The sequence below is a fragment of the Xiphophorus maculatus genome, chromosome 3 (assembly GCF_002775205.1).
Source record: "Xiphophorus maculatus strain JP 163 A chromosome 3, X_maculatus-5.0-male, whole genome shotgun sequence".
Lineage (NCBI taxonomy): Eukaryota > Metazoa > Chordata > Actinopteri > Cyprinodontiformes > Poeciliidae > Xiphophorus > Xiphophorus maculatus.
In genome coordinates, this window is record NC_036445.1 from 1,508,719 (window position 1) to 1,529,410 (window position 20,692).

General features: G+C 37.8%; 1 protein-coding gene across 1 annotated transcript; it reads left to right on the plus strand.

Annotated features, from left to right (window-relative positions):
• Window positions 1-385: 385 nt before the first annotated feature.
• Window positions 386-20,683, plus strand: plekhg6 (pleckstrin homology and RhoGEF domain containing G6). The gene is made up of 15 exons (XM_023331552.1): window positions 386-477; window positions 2,870-3,074; window positions 5,157-5,279; window positions 5,535-5,657; window positions 5,891-5,986; window positions 6,087-6,137; window positions 6,360-6,509; window positions 8,202-8,312; window positions 9,928-10,077; window positions 10,165-10,299; window positions 10,950-11,060; window positions 11,161-11,293; window positions 11,386-11,501; window positions 13,826-15,270; window positions 20,223-20,683. The coding sequence occupies exons 1-15, from the start codon at window positions 458-460 to the stop codon at window positions 20,404-20,406; spliced, it is 3,153 nt and encodes a 1,050-aa protein (XP_023187320.1). The 5' UTR covers window positions 386-457; the 3' UTR covers window positions 20,407-20,683.
• Window positions 20,684-20,692: the final 9 nt, after the last annotated feature.

Genomic DNA, 20,692 nt, shown 5'->3' on the forward strand with positions numbered 1-20,692 from the left:
ATTTGCATTCCAGCATGATAACTTTAACACTCGGTCACATATTTAACCATAATAGATATAACAAAAAGATTTTTGTCCCTCATGACAGACTGTGATTTTTTATTTTTCCTCTTCCTGTTTCTACATTCTTGCAGTTAAATTCCCCTTTTTTAAAACATGGTAAACATCCTCTACAGTTTTTTTTAATGATTTGAGTGAAAAGAAATTTTCATTGACATGGAACAACAATTGATCATCGTCAAACAAATTAGCCCCCACCTAAGCACTCTGCGCCTGCGACACATTAACCAGGCCCAAGCACTGATTTGTTGGCTGCAGAAATCCAGTTGTTCCCGTCGGGCCAGTTGCTGACGGCCGATGCGCAGGTGAAAGGAAGAAAGGGAGGGACTGATCGGGCCAGAGAGGCATGAGAGGAGGAGAAAACCAACAGAAACCGAAGATGACTGCGTGAAGCAAAATGGATCCAACCAAGCCCAGGTAAAAAGCTGAGATTTCTTTGTTTATTAGGAGAAAACGATTTTAAAAAGGGTCCTTATGAGGTTATTTTCTTCATATCAACCCACAGTCCTGTTGGTGTTTTAGTCTAGAAACATCAACTTGTCTTCTGGATTTGGTGAATTGTTTACAGAAACTTTAAAAAGCTCAACAAACCTGCATTAATGGAGCTTTATTAATGACTTAAAGTTTCAAATCTACAGTAGCGATATAGTCCAGATGTTTTCAGAGAGTTTGACAGTCACCAGGTTGCTGCACCTGTTCACCTGTTCATATTATGATGAAGGCATTTGAGTCAATCCCTCGAAGTTTGACAGCATAGCAGCAGCTGATTAGTGCGGTGTACGTGTCTCCATTATGTCTTCTGGTAAGAGTCTCTTTACTTCTCATGCTGTACAAAAATCAGCATAAATACCACATGAGCACCTTGTTTGAAAAGTATTAATTGTCTTATTTGTGATTTGCTGTATTGAGTTTCCTTGTTATAAAAGCACTTATTTTGCAGAAATAGTTTACTAAAATACAGCGAGCTAAAGAAAATGCCTCACTATGGAACTGGATCTGGAGCTCCTGATGTGAATATGATGTTAATTGCTGATTTAAAAAAAGTCTTACTTGGTTGGAGATGCAAAACAGTGTGTGAGTTATTTCCTCTCTTTCTAGGACAGATTGTTATCTCTGTGCGCTACTTCTGTTTTCATGTTCCAGCGTTTTCTGCTTCATTTTACATGTAATTCTCCCATCGGACAGTAAAATGGTACTTTTAAAATGTGAATCCTCTTATTTTTGCTGGTTTCTAGAAACTTACAGGATACAATATGTATCCTTTAAAATGTTTCTCATTGAGTGGTACATTATTTGAACTCAAGCTCACAAGCTAATGTTCACCAGACATCTACTTACAGTCACAGCTGCACCCACAGGGGTTTCCTTGGAAAGTGTAGCTGATTAAACATAAAGTTTTAAACAGACATCCTGTAGGATCTGTCTGCATTCATGAGAAATGAATCACCATTTGCCAAAACAGCTATTTTATTGGTTTATTAAAAACTCCTGCATATGTTCCAGACTTCTTGTAGGTTGTCTGGCTGAGTCACGTTACCAATTTGCCCAAGCCAAGCCTTGAAGTTTCATCTGAATGCATTTAGACTAAACTAGCTGAATAATTTCACGCCTTGTCAAGTCGAGTCTGATACGAACCTGCGTTAATTTGTCCCGGCGTGGGAACTGCAGATAGCCTAGGCATTAGACGGTGCCATTGTTAATGAAACAGAACAGTGGTGTTTTTTAATATGTCGTCCAGTGACGTGACAATCACATATGGCTTTATTAGGGTACAGAAAGTTATAAACAGTTATCTCTGGGTACACAAATTAGATTGGGTCAGTTTAGTGATATAATGTCTCTGTGTGGATGGTGCACAAAGTAGCAACAAAATCAGACTCAAATATCTGACTATGTTCCTCAAGAGGAAACACAACAGTCACATAGTAAAGCCAAAACATCAGAGCAAAGATACAGGCATTAGTATGTTCAGCATTATGTAAAATGTATTTTTGACTATTTGTTTTTAATTAGGCATAAAAAGCTTCTAAACCCAAAGGAGGAACTAAAAGTGTTTTCACACGTGACAGACGACTTGGCACAGGACCCATTTTAAGCAGGATCTTTTGATTTCAGTGGCTTCTTCTTTGGTTGAATCTATTAAAAGTATAAAGATAACTCAGTTTAAAATGATATCTTTTGCCAATAAGATGATTCCCAAGTAGTAAAATTTGGAATCAAACAGATGATCAATCTAAAAAGATGCATTTCTCAGCTAAAAGTAATTCTTTTCTCATTTATTTTATTTGCTGTAAATAGATTTTTTTTTTAAAGTACCGTAATCTATAATTTTTGTTTTAAATATTGAAATAGTAAACCTATCTAGTCAAGCGATGCGTAGATTAAAACCTTATAGTTTCAGGCATGTTTGTGAACTGATCAACAAGTAATCCCCAGCACCATCAAAAGTGTGTAGATACTTTTAGTACATATACTTCTTCTTTTGTCCTCCATTTTGTTCACTTTGTCCACAAAATAAAGCAAATTACCTGGTAAAGCTTTGAAAGTCTGAAGAAAAGTAGATCAAGATCACTTTAAAATATTAAAATAAATCATTTATCCTTTATTAGAAGTTTTAATGCTACCATCTGTTTTCATTTGCTTTGAAATTTAAAGCCTTCAGACTTGCTAAGAATGTAGAAGTAGACATACCAGAACTGTAACAAACCACGCGTCGACCCACTATCATTCTTTCAACAAGTTTATGAAATATCTGCAGCCTTTCAACGCCAGAGTCTGTCAATAAGTAACGCTGCGCGCCTTTCTTCAGCCTGTCCACAAAAATGCCGTATGTAAACAACGGGGAGTTTGAGTCGGTAATGAAGGAGATGGTGCAGAGACAAGACAGCCTGAATGGAGAGAAGCAGAAAGACGCAGAAACCAGAGAGATGGATGTTGTGGATGGGCTGCCAACGGACACAACGCAGCGCAGGGGGTCTGCAGATAAAAACAAGTTCAGCACATTTGGCCACAAGGCAAGTAGAAAATATTAATACCAGCTTTTTATTGCATAACTGTGATTTTTCTGTAACTTTTGATGGAGATCAATTTTCCCTTCCATGTCTGCTACTTTCGATCCTCTTCTCAGTATTTAATATATAGTATGATTTATATGAAAACAACTTGTATAATTATTTTATTTTTAAAGTACTTCTGTGTTTATTTATTTAGTTTCATTAGTCTGTTTTTAAAATAATCTAAAAAAAAAATAGTGAAATTCAAATCTTGAAATGCTCTTTCATTCTTTAAATCACGTTATTTAAACTTTGATGCATCTTGCAGCTCTTTAATTTTCAAACTATATTTTGTTTGTGATGTATGGTACATTTTCATTTAATACTTTGATGGGATTACATTTTTACATTATAGATATTGCTGCAACATTGAAGTGTAAAATATGAATTCCTTGAAGAAAACTTCCATAGCAGAGTTGAAAGTGCAGGTCTTTAAGAACTATAAGAAGCATTTAATACTTTTAGACCAATTGTGATGCACAAACATTGCCTTACACAAGAATTCAAAAACATTTTGTCACACTGAAAGTATAAAATTCTGGATATTTGTATGTAAAAGGAAAACATTGTTGCATTTTTTATATAGCACCTTTTACTTTGACATCTCTGAATAAAATCTAACACTCTTAAAAGTAAAAGAATAAAAGAATTTAGTACATTAGGAATTAATGAAGGATCAATTTATGTCTAAATTATCCTGCATAGAAATGCAGCTGTTCCTTGAAGGCCTCAGAGGTTTTTCAGAGAGCATTAGCGCAAAAACAGCAGAATTAGAGAGAAAGTTGAGGAGAAGTTAAAAAAGTTTAACATCTCAAGTTTGAACATCTGATGGATTCCTGTAAATAGAAAGAGAATGTTACATCTGCAGTCCTTCCAAGACATGAATATCCACTTGAACAGACAAAACAAGCCATGACTATAAATCAAAGAAGCCGCCAAAAGGCCCATGGTTGCTCTGGAGGAGCTGCAGAGATCCACAGTTCATGTAGGAGAACAAATCTGGCTATTATGAAAGAGTGGAAGAGCAGAATATCGTACATACTAAATACAATGTATGGTAGAAAAGTAACACATCAGATCACCCTGAACAGTAGTAAAACATGGTGGTGGCAGCGTCATACTGGTCACCTTCCAGCTTAACAATGACTCCAAAAACACAGTCAAAGGCTTGACGAAAAGTGCAATCTTGTGTTAGCATGGTCTAGTCAAAGTCTGGACTCAAATTCAATTGTGAATCTACGGTGAGTTTGAGCTATTTAGAAAACAGGAATGGGCAGATATTCCAGTGTCTGGAGGTTTAATGCTGGTAGAGACAAACGTTTCCCAAAACACCTGCAACTGCAGTCAAATGTGGTTCTGCCTCGTATTGAAATACATCCCACAGGTTTCTGAATTTTATTTGTACAACTTGTGTTTTGCAAATACATAAGTTACACTCTGTAGGGATAGACATTTATCGTATCGTTTATCATTTATTTTGAAAAATGTCTTGTTTCCATGATAAACTTCAGTTGTTGATGGTAGATAAGACAAAACTGGTAGTATAATCAGAAATGTTGTTTTTGTGATTTTTTTCTACTGTTTGTTGCATGAGAGCATCAATAAATATTGGTAAATTTAAAAATATGACTAAATGCTGTTACTGTGATCAGCTTAGTGGTATAAATCGCACTTCTTTAAGTAAGTGGCATTCCTGTTTTACATGGGAATCCTTTTCAAGCAGTAGATTTGCGTTTATGGGGCTATGAATCCTGTGTTATGCAGTCACAGTCCTGGAGTTACCAAAAAAAGATGTAAACAATAGTTTTAAAAAAAATCTTCATTGTTATCACAATAATATCACTAAACGTCATGTTGCCTACCGCTAATTTCTCTGGTAACAATGAACAATGAAGTTTGTAGTCGCAACGTGACGAATTGAAGGCAGCCTGTGTCTCATTTTCTATTTTTGTTCATTCAATCTCACAAGATATTTCTACGATTGCTTTGTTTTTTTTAATTCCACGGCTTATAACTCATTAACTATTATTTTTCTTTTTCTAGAGGAAAACCAAGATGAAAGCCGTGACTGACTTTGCAACCCTGAGTAAAGTAAATACATCAGGAAATAAATCCAGAACGCCACTGAAGCAGGTGTTTGGCAGCCAGGGAGTGTCAACGTCTGAGGTATTGTCTTGTCTCTTATTCATCAAGCTGCATTTCTGACACACCATGAGACAGATACAGACGTGTCCACCCACATGAACACTTAAAACAGTGCAGCGCTACTTGTTCTGCTTCTCCAGTTTTCTTTTTATGTGACCACAAAAATTCATAACATCCTTTACTTTCACGGGAACTGCTGGTGCATTTTAGCATTAATGTTTTCTGCTCCTTTGTGCTCTCCTGTTATTTTTTTCCCCCTCATAAACAACATGGTAGGATTTATTAACCAAATATCTGGAGGCGTTTGCTGTTCCTGCTAACCTGAGCTGGTTCTGGAAGGAGGAGATTCAGGGAACAGCACTGGAGAGCAGCTGGACAGAGTTGGTGAAGTCTCACACAGTAAGAAACATATTTATATGACTGTTTTTTCTTTTAACACGTACACAACTCAGGAGTTCTGCAGAATATTATCTGGAGAAAATGTTTGCTAAATTTAGTCCTGCTGAAGTTTGTTTTTAGAGGGAGGAGGAGTATTTTGTTTCCCGTATATACTCATTGCCTTCTCTGCTCCGTCTGCACGCGGCACACATTCCACAAATATAAATAGCTGCCACTTATTTTATCTGATTCAGACAATGGCAAAGAAGCAGCGACACCAGCAGGCGGCGCTGTGGGAGTTTGTACAGACTGAGCTGATCTACATCAACAAGCTGAAGATCATCAAAGACGTAGGATGTCGCTCTCCTCCTGGTTTTATCACAATGTGTGTCAGAGCTGAGGAGGGATTTTCTACAGGATGTTTAACAAGTGTGTGTCTGGCTTTCACAGTTGGTTATTGCCGCTCTGGTCCACCTGCACCAGTATGACGTTCTCCAGGAGGTTAGTCTGCAATGCATGCAACTGGAATATCACACATGTATAAAATATGCACGCCTAGTTTCCACTGTTCTGTTCTGCAATAGCAGCAAAATACACAGCTTGATCTGAAAGAAAACACAAAAACATCAACAACCGGAACATTGGTCCCCACAATGTTTCCACTGAGAAGACAGAAACTGTCGCAAAGGCCAGAGAGTTAAAATTTGATTCTACTTCCTCCAGGTGAAACCCAACCAGCTTTTCTCCAACCTGCCCTCCATCCTGCAAGCTCACCAGCTGTTCTGGCAGGAGGTGGTTTATCCCATGTTACAGGAAGTTAGAAGAACGGGAAAACCTTTTGACCCCATGAGGCTGGAGGCCGGTTGCCTGCAGGTATGGACTCATTGTCTGCAAGTCTACAGTGACACACAGTAAATGATGTTCCTGCCCAGCAGTTAATAAATGACTCGTCCCCACACCTTCATTCTTCCTCTGGTGGTTCATGAGTAGGCTATTTGCTCATGGTGCAGAGATGGGTTTGACTATTCCAAATAAGTTTGAAGTCATCTGATAAAGTTGACTTATTCAGTGATGTGCAGTGCAGAAGTAATCTATTCAAAAGATTGGTTTAAATCAATGCTGTCAAACTCAAGTTTCATTTTGAGCCATATAAAATATGTGAATGTTCTTAAAGGGCCGGTTCTGCCTGAATATACTGATAAAACTCATTTAACTGCTAAAATATTAATAAACATCAGTCCCTCCAGGATTTTGTGATTGTTTTTGTGGCTTTTGGTAATAAAAATTACATATTTTGTGATGCTAATTTAGAAATATTTGTAAGGAATTTTTATACTTTTGCTAATGCATGATGTTAAATGTGACTTTTTTTTTCTCACCATATTGATCACGGACTATAACTTGACATCAAGTAAGACTGAATCAATTAAACTCAATGTTTTTTTACCGATTTTGAAAAAAGAAAAATTGCAGTGAAATCAGAAGAAATGTGAAGATATGTTGATTTTGTGTGAATTTAGAGGATTTGTGAAAAATTGGAGGGACTTATTGATGTAATTTAGAGTCTATAGGGCCACATAAAAGCTACAGCAAGCCAGATTTGGCCCCTGGGCCTTCAGTTTGACACATGTGGTTTAAATTGTGTTAGGTTTGTTTTTATGAGGTTCTTTATGGCGGTCAGTATCTTACCTGCAGTAGAGAAGCACTCAGACTTCAGATCCCCTCTAAACATGTTTTTTTATCTGCACATCTTATTAGATCAAACACCAAATATACATTAATATGCATTAATATACACAGTGTAAACCATCTCGATACTAGTGGAAAAATAGTCACAGTCTTCCTTATTTCCACTGTTGAGGGTGCAGCCAGTCAACATCAGGGAAAATAAAAGGCTCACTTGTATAACTTGTAAGCAAGAAGTGCAACTAGATTTTTAGCTTCCCAAGCTGCATTTCATAGGGGCATTTTAGATATTCTTACCTTCCTAAAATAATGGCATGAGTAATTTTTTGTCATAAATGACTTTAAAGTGAATTTTAAAGTTGCTTTTTGCCAAAAGATGATTTAGTTTAAGCAAAAAAAACCAAAAAAAAACCAAAAAAACACTTTTGTCAAAAAATTGCTTAGGCCATTATTCTAGGAAGATGATATGCTCTATAATCTTCCAATAGGAAAGTTTCCCACCAATAATTTGAAGTTACGTTACACAGAAAAATCCACAAATATTCAACCATGTAGGCATGTTTTCACCAATTCATCAGCAACCTGAATAGATGGTGCAATAATAGGGTTTATGATGCATTTGTGCAAGCTGCATATCAAATTAGATTTGTATGAAATGCAAACATGCAGGCAATAAGCCCATATTTGAAGTTAAAATTATAATCTCTTCCTTATAAAATAATGGATGAAACAAACACTCTCATGTTTCATGAGCAAGACATTACTGGAACCTGGTGCCTGTTAGGCCCAGTTTTGCTGTGTAATGAGAATTATAATGAAGTAGAGAGGCAATGCCAGCATTTAAATCCAGATATGAGTTGTCTTCTGCTTTTGCACCAGTTCCACGAGCGCTTCTTGGCCTACCATCATTACTGCTGGGAGGAGGAAAACAACCTGGAGTTCACACGAAAGCAGATGGAGAGCAACCCTCACTTCCTTGCTTTTGTGCAGGTAAAGCAGCAGCAGTATCTATAGAGAAGACAAACAGTCACATCAACACTGAGAGAAAAACTCCCACACTTAGCAACTTTTACTTTGGTGAGATCCATTTTCAAATCAGGTAATTGTGGCACTGTGGTTACTGACGTTTTTGTAACCTAGTAGGAGGCCAGGCGTGAGAGCTTTATGTCAACCAAACCACTTTTCACGCCAACAACTTCTCCGAATGATTCAGATTTCTAGATCTCCAGCAATGAGTCCTGAACGTTCAGCTGGAAAAGGGACTTCAGGACCAGAAAACGACATGCTGTCACTCTTCTCAGCTTCATTTTTCACACCTTTTGTTCCCAGGCAAACCTTCACTTCAGCAGGAAATAGTCACTGAGAAGTGTTAATAGGTGGTCCAAGTGACGCAGAACAGGAACCGCTAACGCTAACACTTTAAGTTTGTCATAAACATGACTTAACACCTTTCATGAACATGAATGAGTCTTCATGAATGTTTACGACTGTTGTCATAAAGTGTCATTCAGTAAATAATGACACTTTTAATGCAAAGTTGCATCAAAACTTGCGTTAAAAGTCCATTAAAAGTTTCACTTTTGCATTATAAGTCTCATTATTTGATGAATGACACTTATAAATAAAGTGTTACCTTTTGATGCTACAAAAGACAAATGAAATACATATTTTTCTATGTACTGTCGTCAGTACGTGGTATGCATGGTGTCTTGCATGAATTACTGCATTACTGCAGTGTGTCATGGAGGAAACCAGTCTGCTGAGATGCTAAAAATTCAATTTTGTTTTGATAGCGTCGTTCAGCTCCTCTGCATTTTTGAATTTGCTGTCTTTCATTTTCCTCTTGACAATCCTCCGTAGTGAGGATTTCAGGTCAAACCAGTTTGCTGGCCAATCAAGCACAGTCATTAAAGCAGGTGTTGCTAGTTTTGGTTGTGTGGGCAGGTGCCAAGTCCTGCTGGAAAGTTAAGTTATAGTTTCCATGAAGCTTGTCTTCAGAGGGAGAAAAACACTGCTTTGCCATTTCCTAGAAAAACGTCTGTGAAGATTTTGGACCTGTTGAAGCTTAATGAACCAACACCAGCAGATGACGAGACTCAAGAAATCATAACTCTTTGTATAAACTTCACACTGAACTTGAAGCGATTCTGTGCCTCTATCTTCTTCATCCGGACTCAGACATTTATTTCCAAATTAATTGTAAATGTTATTTTCATCTGAAAAAAGGATTAAGAAACCGTCCAGTTATTTTTCCTCTTTTAAACTTTAAAAGTCTTCTGATGTTGTCTTTGGCTTCATTCAAGGAATGTGACGGTTGTGGCTCATATCCTGGAAACGCCTGTGTGTTGTGGCTCCTGAGGCACTGACTAAATTCATTTTCACTTTATTTATACAGTGAAAACTCACCACAAATGTTGTCTTTAGACACTTAACGACAAATAATTTCAACTCAAATGTGTCTGCATATGCTGAGAGTAAGCTTTTTCAAATATCCAACAATGAATCTCATTGTTTTTGGTTATTTGAGAGACAATACAGAAACTATCTACAGTTAAAACTATCTATTTAACTGAGAGGATATTTCTGTGTTTTTCGACTTGTCCAGTGGGTGGAGAAGCATCCTCAGGGTGAGCGGATGCGGCTGGGAGACATGCAGGCCAAACCACATCAGAGGATCACAAAGTACCCCCTGCTGCTCAAAGCTGTGCTCAAAGAAACCCAGGAGCCTCACGTGCAGCGGGCCCTCAGAGCCATGGTGAGGCTTGGTCCAGCACCCGTACGTCTCTCCCTACAGCTGCAGATTTACCTCACACATCATGTCTTTGTTCCTGCTTTTCCCCAGCTAACTTCTGTGAACAGCTTTTTAGAAAGTATTAATGACTTCATGCAGTATAAAGACGAGCAGCTCGCTCTTTACATCTCTGCGCAGAGGATTGAAGGATATGAGGTGGAGGGAATAAATGAAGAAATCGACAAGGTAAAACGGCTTCACTTTGAGGATTTCTGCAAATAATTTGATAAATATTTTTGTGTCAGTGCATTTCTGCTTTTGAGTCTCATTGTCGTTTTGTGTCGTTCTTTTGTTGTTCGTTTGATGGTATTTTGTGATCATTTATAAGAATTTTGTTTATTCTAAACAAAATTTTATTCAAAACAAAATCCAAAGTTGTAGTTCATTTTTTATTTTTCCACTTTATAGCTGCTTTGTCCCTTTCTGTCTTTATCAATTTTAATTAGGCTCCCTTGTGGTTGCTGGAGGATATAGCAACAAACCTCAGCAAACAGCATTTTATTTTTAAGATGTTTATTACTTATTAGCTTTAAAAACATAACAGCTCATGAATTCTCACTTGATGTTGTAATGTAGGTGCACAATAACATCAACACTGCAGCTCTAACAAGAACGGAGAAACATGCTGTGAGATTTTTCTGTTAGTTTTGTGCGTCTGGAAACAACTTGGTGTAACCTGTACTGCACAGGCAACCTTAAAAAAAACATAGAGAACTGAATTTAATTTGATTTAAAAAACAGAGATGTTCAAATCCTTTTCAACTCTTAGGGTTTATGGTAAAAATACGACATAATAAACAAATAAAATGAAAACTAAATGCTGTTGCGATTGACAGATTGTCCGAGACGTCTGCCACTTTGACCTGACGTGCCCCATCAGAGGAGTGGGCTCCAAGGTCGTACGTAAGCTGCTGCTGGAGGACAACCTGAAGATACGAGGCTACAAGGTGAGTGCAGTTTATCCTGGAAGGTTCTGTCGTTTTAAATCATTAATTCCAGTAAATTTTTGACAGAAATGTTTATCTTTTTACCCATAATGTGCTGCAGACGGAAGTGGTGGCTCTTCTGTTTTCAGACGTTCTCCTTCTGACTAAAGTGCAGAAAAAAGCAGAGCGACTGAAAGTGGTTCGACCTCCTCTGGCTCTCGACAGAATGAACTGCGTTCCACTAAAAGATGGCAGTGGGTAACACTCTCAACAGGACCATTATATCCGAAAGTTCTGCTCAAGTCCGTCCCGGAACCATGAGTCTTTTGTGTCCCGTTTCCCTCAGACTCATTAGTTCTGGTGCAGATCGGTGAGCTTCAGTGCATGATGAATGTCACCATCCTTGTGACCAGCAACCCAGAGAGATGCTCCGCTTGGGTCAACGCCATCAAGTCAGCAAAGGTAATCAAATCCTTCACATCTGCTATGGTCTCATCTGGCTTTAACATTGCTGCTTCAGAAATTATTAGATTTTTAAATATTAAAGAACAACAAAACATTAGCACTAAGAAAATTGTCTGGCTTGTGCAGGAGAAACATTCTTAATTGTAATCAATCAATTAATCAAATTTATTTAGCAGATTTCAGCAACTCTGCAGTTTATTTTCACAATGTAAAACATTGTAACAGAAAAACCAGTAACAGACATTACATTTAGTCAAGTGACACTGTTAAAATCATTCATCTATTTATTACGGTTCAAAAGTACGGAGGGACATGAGGAAAAAATTGTCTTTTTTTGCGTTACCTTGCAAAACTTTTGTGTTTCCTCTCAATAGGTTTTGCTTTCTCTCGCAATGATGTACTAATCAGTTCATGCAGGATAATTTAATACTGTAAGTCTTTCTTACGGTGGCTATTGTGCTATTTGCTATAATATAAGGTTTTGTAAGGTCTTTCCATGTATGTCTAGTTTGTTTGTGAGATATCTGAAGTTTTATATCTTTTTCTTCAGGATAGAAATGCAACATAAACCTATGTGCAAAATGCAAAAGCAAAACAGGTTAAACATGGACATAAGACGTGAACAAACTTTCCATAAGAAGGAAAGAAAGAAAAAATACATCCAAACTATTTGGACTATTTCTGAATTAATTACATGTGGTACTAAAGTCTAAAGTTATATCTGACCGTTTTGATTGTGTCTTTTTGAGTTGGTAGTCTGAATTGTTAATAAAGGGCCGTTTTCATGTGCAGCTCCATTTCGACGATTACAATAAAAGATATTTGCTTATTGCAAGGTAACGCAAAAGGAAAAAAAATCCCATGTCCCCTAGGGGGCTCAGTACAAAGCAACTTTGAATAGGTGGGGTTAAAGTTGATTTAAATGAGCTCAGTGTTTGAGTAAAGAAACTAGAGCATCAAAGACAGAAAATCCAAGCATTCTTTGAAAATGTTAAAACACCTTCATAGATCAGGGGGAATATAAAACACACCCAAGCAAGACCTTTTTATGAAGTGGTTCAGGATTTATTCTTGGTTGACTTCAGGAAATGATCAGGATTGTTGTCCTGTTTGAAGCTTCAGTTTCTTTCCTGACTGCACAACATTTTCTCTCTGAATCTCCTGATTGATTTAAGTTAATTTATTTTTCCAGTTTTAAAGGAAGCAAAGCCTCAGAGCATCATTGAGCCACCACCGTGCTTCACTGTAGGCCTGCAGTGGTTTTTAGGCTATGCTCTATTCTCCCTCCTCCAGACTTAATGCTGAAAACTCTGAAAAGTTCATTTTGCAGAACAGAATCCCCAAATCTCTTTTTACCTCATTTACATACAGTAGTTGTTACATGTACTTTTATTGTTCTTCTGGGTCACTAGTTTGTGGAAAATACCTCTGACTTTAGGTATGGAGCCCTTCGGGGTTTAGCATTCATTCATTCAATACATACTTCACAAAAACAAGAAGAATTTGTTTGCTCTCCCAGAGCTGCGGTAGCAAAATGGCATCTTTATGTCCATGCATTCCTGGTTTGAGCATTCAGGCAGACACAAATTCTGTTCAAAATATTTAAGATTGTGTGATTGGTCTGACGTTTGACGTGACTCTGTTTGCTACACTACAGCTCTGCACTGAAGGGCTATGCTAGTATGAAAAAGTGCTTGAGAGAGCATTGCTTATGCTGCTAACATCTGTGGCGAATGCTTTCCAACAAGATCTCACCTTCACTGAGATAATCTCAACTAAAGAAACATGTTTCACCTTCAGATAAAAACATCAAAACTGTCAGGATTGTAAAAATTTTACAAAATGTTTATCATAAAATCTTATTATTACTGCATTTTGGAGTTTCTCAAAAGCATATCCTATGCAATCAAAAGATTATTTTTGTTCATTCTAATGAGCATTTTCAACAGTCTACTTTAGAAAAGTGAAGCTTTTGTGTTTATCAAAACAAAAGTAAATTCAAGGTTAGTTTTGTGTTTCTTAATGCTACATTAAGACACCAAGCTGTTCAATAGATAAAATGATTGTAACCTGATATTTTAATAATTTTTCCTTTTGTCTACGAACCCTAAATTGCAGGAGATGGTGGAATATTTTAGTTATAACAAAGACCTGAAAGTGTTCCCAAGTTTAAACCAGTAACAGAAAAAAAGGATGAATATTTGAATTTTGATCATTTCAGTCACGTTTCTGTCCAAATAGTGTCCTAAACTTGTTTAAAAGTAGTTGAAACTACACTAACTCATTGTTAAATGCTTCTTTGTTCACTGCTACTTTATCAGGAAACATTGTTGGCGATGAGAAAGCAGGAGGACAACAGACTGGACAACGTCAGGTCACATCAGCAGGAGACCAAAGCTGCTGAAGACATCAAGAATGATGACATGGAGGTAGAAGAACAACCTCCCGTGCAGTCTAAGCTAATGGATGAGCTTACTGATACAATAAATAAAAATCAAACTGTCAATGGATCTGAGGAAGCAGATCCAGATCAGATGTCCCCTAAAACTTCTGGATTACCTCCTAAAATCCCCTACAAAGTAATGCGCAGGAACATCCCGATTCGACAGCCGGCACGTAAAGAGCAAGAGTGGATAGAGATGGGAATAAGGAGAAAACATTTGGAGGAAAATGAGAAAATTGTTGAGACTCCGATGATGAACACACAAAGTACTTTGAGGACGCGCGGTGAGCTGAACGTTTCTAAACTCAATCATTTCAGTCAAAATGAAGCAGGTCTAGGAATATACAACCCAAAGAGACAAATCATCCGTCTAATAGATGAACTCCCAGCTGTCGACTACCCAACAGATGAGGAGGTCACTTTTCAAGTTCCTCACGAACCAAAAATTATGTCCAGGCCGCAGTTTGGAAAACCACCTGTAGAGAAACGATTAATAAGAAGCAACTCAGAGATTCAGTTTGTGTCGCAGGACGCCAGCAGGCCCTCTTCCTCCAGTCAGTTTGGGGATCCAGGAACTTCTACTGATGGTACAGGCTTCCCCCAAAACTTAAAGTCCCCTGGGTTACGGAAAAGGAGGCCAGGCAGCACCAGTCAGGGCCCACCGACTCCGACATCCAACTTCCTCAATGAGCCGACACTAACTCTGACGGCTCCAGACAGTCCAAACTCCGAGTGCAGTATGCAGGTAAAGAGAAGCTCCCTTCCTACTAAGTTTGATTTAGACGTCCAGCTGGGGGTCAGCCAGAAGTCACCCAAAAGCAAACAAGCTCCAAACCCGTTCCCAAAGTACTACTCCGATGCTGAAGCCTTTTCTGAATCTGAGCTGTCAGGATCCAAATTCCACAATAAAAAGTTGAAATTTAAAGACTCGAGGAGTTCTTCCAGTCCCAATGTGCTCAACAGAGGAGGGCAGAGGCCTCGCAGACCCTCGGACAGTTCGTACCCGTCACACAAAGAAGAGAACACTCCCAAATCAGGATACACCCTGAAAGAACGCACCTCACGAGTGGAGGGAGTCTTGGAAAGAGCCAAAGAAAGGGGAAAAGACAAAGCTGGAATAAGTAGAGACAAACAGCAACAAACAACCCTAAGGTACCTGCGTCCTTCCTCCCCGTTTAACAACACCCCGTCGCCAACGCCCAGTGAGGGAGGTAATGAGACGGACCTGGAGGAGGTGGCGCTGATCAGACCCAGAACCCTGACGGTGAGCACAGGATGGAAGGAGCAGCTGGTGGACGGCGACGAGGACGACAAGAGCAGCGGGTTAGTAGGATACTCGTCCCCTGTTTGACGTATATTTAAAATCATATTGTTATTATGTAGAGAGGGGGTCCAAAAGTACTTCAACCAAACATTTGTGAAATTTTAACAAACTTTAAAGGGAACCTCACATTTTGCATGTTTTCATACTTCCATTTTGGCTTCAAGTGCTTCTACAGAAAACACTAAAGGAAAAACTACAAGCCGTTTTCTGGTAAAGGAGCTCAAAACAGTTAGAACAGATCAGGTGAATAATTTTGTGTTTTAAATGTAATAAACATGTTTTCATAGCCCACCCACCTATCCTAGCTTTTTCAAGGAAATATAATAGGTCACCTTGTTTTTTGGTGTCTGGAAATGAGCCATTTCAAAAAACTCCAGATTATTAAGTCACAACGGACAATGCGCCATTACCAGGCAACGCATGCAGAGCTCCAGCCTTTTTGGTCAGCTGGTTTTACCGCCCTATGTGCTGTGCAATGGCTGCTAGAAGTGTTTTGTTGTTAACTTACCCTCAAGAAATCCCTATATTCATTCTTTTTGGTTGTCCAGGAGGCTCTACTTCTGCTTTTCAAAGATCTATGGTTGTATAATTGTACATCTGTTTGCAGCCATTTTCACGTGTGAGTTGAGTTGGGGGGCGTGGCCAGAAGCAGTTTATTTGGTTTCAAAGTGACAAGAGACCTTAAAGCAGCTCAAAATCGGCAGACAGATTATGATGAAGCTGTAGAGAAGTTTAAACATGATCAGATAAAAACCCCAAGCTTTGTACATCATAGGGCTTTTCAAGCTGCTATAAAAGAATGGAAAAAATAAGACATGTTTAAATTTGATTGATTGTTTTAGGGTGTTTTCATAAAGTCAGTAAGACTTTTATTCAGTAAAAAGTAATGCCAATTTTAGTGGTAAAAGATAAAGTTTACTTCCAAATAGACAGAATATGAAATTCCTGCTTAATATGGTTAAACTCTATGCATCAAAAGTAAGAAAAATACTGATATTTTTCAATTTTATCTGCTATCTGAATGCATAAAAGAGCTTCAAGAATCACAGCATTGATTATAAGTTGCAATATAATCAGTTTCATGGCAATACTTCATTAATCTTTATTCTTTATCTGCATTGTCTGTCAGTACGTACTGACAGTTCAACACTGAAAGCCACAGAATAAATACAATCTAGAGCATCAACGTTTCCATTGGCCTCAGTGTTTACAGACACTGTGGTGATGTTTGAGCTTCATGGCCTGAAACATTTGCATAGCTGCTGATTATCTGATGCACACTGCACTAATGCGTGCACAGCTCTGCCACAGTTAGCTTTCTCTCATTCGATGTGAGTTTAAACCCTGTGGTGTAAATTACTGCATGCATCTGTGTAATCAGCAGTACAAATTTAAAATGGCTGGAGTTAAAACAGCCTGATCATCTTTCTGTTCAACAGCAAGCAGGGGACGCCTACTCAACGCATTGGGGTGTCAACTGCCCAACGACCACACAAAGCCAGAAAAAAGTGCCTAGGATTCCAGAATAGACTATACATATATATATATATATATATATATATAAAAAAAAAAAAAATTCCCTTCTCACCCACCGCGGGTGGTTCTTATCCTCTGAGCTCGGGTCCTCTACCAGAGGCCTGGGAGCTTGAGGGTTCTGCGCAGTATCTTGGCTGTGCCAAGGACTGCACATTTCTGGACTGAGATGTCTGATGTTGTTCCTGGGATCTGTTGTAGCCATTGGTCCAGTTTGGGGGTGACTGCCCCGAGGGCCCCGATGACCACAGGCACCACTGTGGTCTTCACCTTCCAGGCCCTCTCCAGTTCCTCCCTGAGGCCCTGGTATTTCTCTAGTTTCTCGTGCTCCTTTTTCCTGATGTTGCAGTCGCTTGGTATTGCTACATCTATCACAACGGCTTTCCTCTGTTGTTTATCCACTACGACAATGTCTGGTTGGTTCGCCATTACCATTTTGTCTGTCTGGATCTGGAAGTCCCACAGGATCTTAGCTCTGGCGTTCTCCGCCACCTTTGGGGGTGTTTCCCACTTTGATCCCGGGGTTTCCAGTCCATATTCTGCACAGATGTTTCTGTACACTATGCCTGCAACTTGGTTATGTCGTTCCATGTACGCTTTCCCTGCCAGTATATAGTGTACAGACCCTGTACACTATATATATATATATATATATATATATATATATATATTTTTTTTTTTTTTTTTTTTTTTTTTTTTTTTTTTTAAACGGTGCTCATTTATCCCCACGTTCTGATGCTGCCCTGGGCAGCAGCATATCTGACCAAATCACCACAAGTATCTTTTCAAACAGCAATGCATTGCTTGTTTGAACAAACATGTTAAACACATGACAGTGATTTCACATTGTTTTGAGAACAATGGTGTAAACTCCAGAGATTATGGCCCACTATTTTGCATGCTTCAGGTGTTTTCCTCCTTTAAATCACTCAATTTCAGTGAATGCATCAGATTTCTGTAGAACTGATTACGACATTAAGGCATTTTTAGCCAGAAGTGTTAAAACAGGAAGATGTCTTAAACATTCAGGGTCTGGGACTGTGAAACAAAAACTACCACAAGCTTCTTCTCCTTCCCACGACGCTTGGTTTTATGTAATCAACATATGAAAACAGTTACAGTAGATCTGTGTAGTCAAGGTGATAAGATGTTAAAACTTTGCATGATTGCATTAACATTGTTGTCGCTATATTTTGAAGAAATTCTGACTCTTCATTTGTTTTAACAATTGGAGTGATTGAAACTGTGATGATCTGAGAACATAATCCACGTTAGCTTCTTTTTCACAACTTTCTTATCCACTTATTTCACAATGTGCTAGTTAGCAACCCGTGGATCAAAACGTTTCACCCAACTACAATTTTGTTGCACCGTGGAAAATGTGATTTTGTATTTTTGGATGATTTGGGGTTCTATTTTGCATGTTTATGTTGTGTTGTAGTTTCCTCACAAAGACACAACAGTCCCTAAAATGTTGCTGTTAGCAGATACTTTAATGACTATTTGACCTCTTAATAATTTGCAGCTTAAAGTTCACTCTAACCTCATTAGTCTGGTGTTCTCAGTCCTGCTGTTACTTTGGAAATGACTTGTTGTTACCAACATTTTATTTATGCACTGTCAACTTGTATCTATTTGACTGCTGAGTTTTAATATAAAACACTACTGGAACATTTTGTAAAATTTATTTCTCAATCTGTCTCTCCGTCTCGTACTGAGATGAGTTTTTGAGGAGGAGTGGGCCGGTAATCTGCAGACTGACATGTGAGAATGGAAAATTAAAAATTGCTGCCTTGCTCATGTTTCTAACCACACCACTCGGTTCGCATCCTGAAGTCCTCATTAGCAGGCTGACTAGGTTTAGGTTTTTCCAGAGACCTTTAGGTAATAAATGTATTTTATTCATAAATTGGGCAATGTTTTCTGTACTTTATGCATTTTTCTTGTTTGCCTGATAAAACGTGTTGCCTGATTGTAATCGTTAGTTGTTGATTATGAATAGTTTCTAGAAAATCAAAAGTTTTTAGTCGTTGAACAACTGGACTGATGTATTAGTGGCAATTCATCCCAGTGCAAAGGTCACTTTTAATGTCTTAATTTTGATTTTTTTTTCTTTTAAAGTCAGTTTTTTTGCTGAAAAACAAGAATGGAGCTCCAACTTAGAAAAAAAAGTTTATTGCTAAATGTAATCAGATTAAGTTTGTCAGACTTACTTTATTGACGTTTGTTTAACAAGACAACTTAATAAACTTAATATATTTACTTGGATAAACTTAATTTGATTGTTTGTAACATGATAACTCATTTTTTAAAAGTTGGATCACTACTTTCTTTTTACAGTATCAGGGTTCTGGTGATGACCCAATTATTTGATTCAGATTTGCTGGAACTGAAACGCGTCTAAACGTTTCAGGAAACTCAAAGACTTTCACACCTGTGCATTAGTCATTCACTGTCATATATCTATTATTATTAACACATATGCCCAAACAGTGTTATCACATTTAACTTTTTATTATTTTTGCATTTTCAAAAATAATGTTTTAAAATATATTTATTCATATATTCACTTGAGTTGAACTCAGAAAGTTTCTTTTTAGAGATTCAGGGTATTTAGAAGTATAATCAAGAATAATGCATTTGGTGTTTTTACCTTATTTTACTGCAGTACAACATTTAGTTGGATTAAAAATGTAATAATAAGCTGTAGACAGATGAGTTAAATCAAATCTACCCAACAAAACACCAAACGGTGCTATAATAAGACTTATCTAAAGGCCTAATTTGTCTTCCTAAAAGCTCACTTAGAGAACCTAAATCATACTTAAATGTATTTTATTCATTAGTAAATTCAGGACTTGACTTGTGTTTTAACATTGTTGTACATTCAGTTATCAAGAAAATGCAGAAATATTCATACCCCTTAAATTATCAAACCACAGACTTGAATATATTTCACTCAACACAAAGTTGAGTTGAAAGAAAATGATGATCAAACTTGTATTAAAAATAAAAATCTGAAAAGTGTGGCATGCTTTACTGTTAAACTCTCCAGCGTCAGTATTTTCCAGAACCACCTACAGTGACTGCAGGTTCATTGTGATGCTCCCGGTTTTATGTTTTCTGGACTCTCTTTATGAATTAGTTGCTTACTGAAGGCCAAAGGTTGCACTGGATTTTATTTAAAAGTGATTTATTTATATTCTTTCATTTTACAGTTGTGTTTGTTTTTTTTACATAATCTCAAAATAATGACATTTGCTGTTGTGTGAAACGTTTAAGGGATGCGATTAAACTGTAATCTTCCTACAGCTGGCATTTTTGTCCAAATGTACGCATTAAAAATACGAGTGAACGGAAACCAGCTGCTCTATAAATGGCATTATAACAATCTGTTGCCATGTCTGCTTTGTTTCAGCAACATCATTACGGATGGCGAAAACGTGGACTGGAGTGGCTGGCGCATAGATGACGAAGAGATCATGGATCACCTGAGCCCCAGAGGGGAAGGACTGATGGAGGGAATCAGCCGGTCTCTGGCTGGCATGGGCCGGCCAGAGATGTTTCCGGGTCAAGACGACGGAGAATACAGTCAGGTGTAGATCCGTAATCTGACCAGTCCTGTTCATTTAGTCAGATCAAGAACTGACTCCGAGCACAACATTTTTAGGGAAAGCAAAAGTAAAAAAGCAGGAATGAAGATTCGTGTTGTCGCACAAGCAGACGCAAATTATGTTTTCTCAGTATCTAAATAGATGAGTGAGAGTTGATGTGTAAAATATTGTAACATAGTCAGAATCAAAATATACTGTATATGTTACCATTTTTAAAATTTTGATTTTAAGTGTATGTGTTATTTATCAGATGTGTTAATGTCTTCTCGTTTAG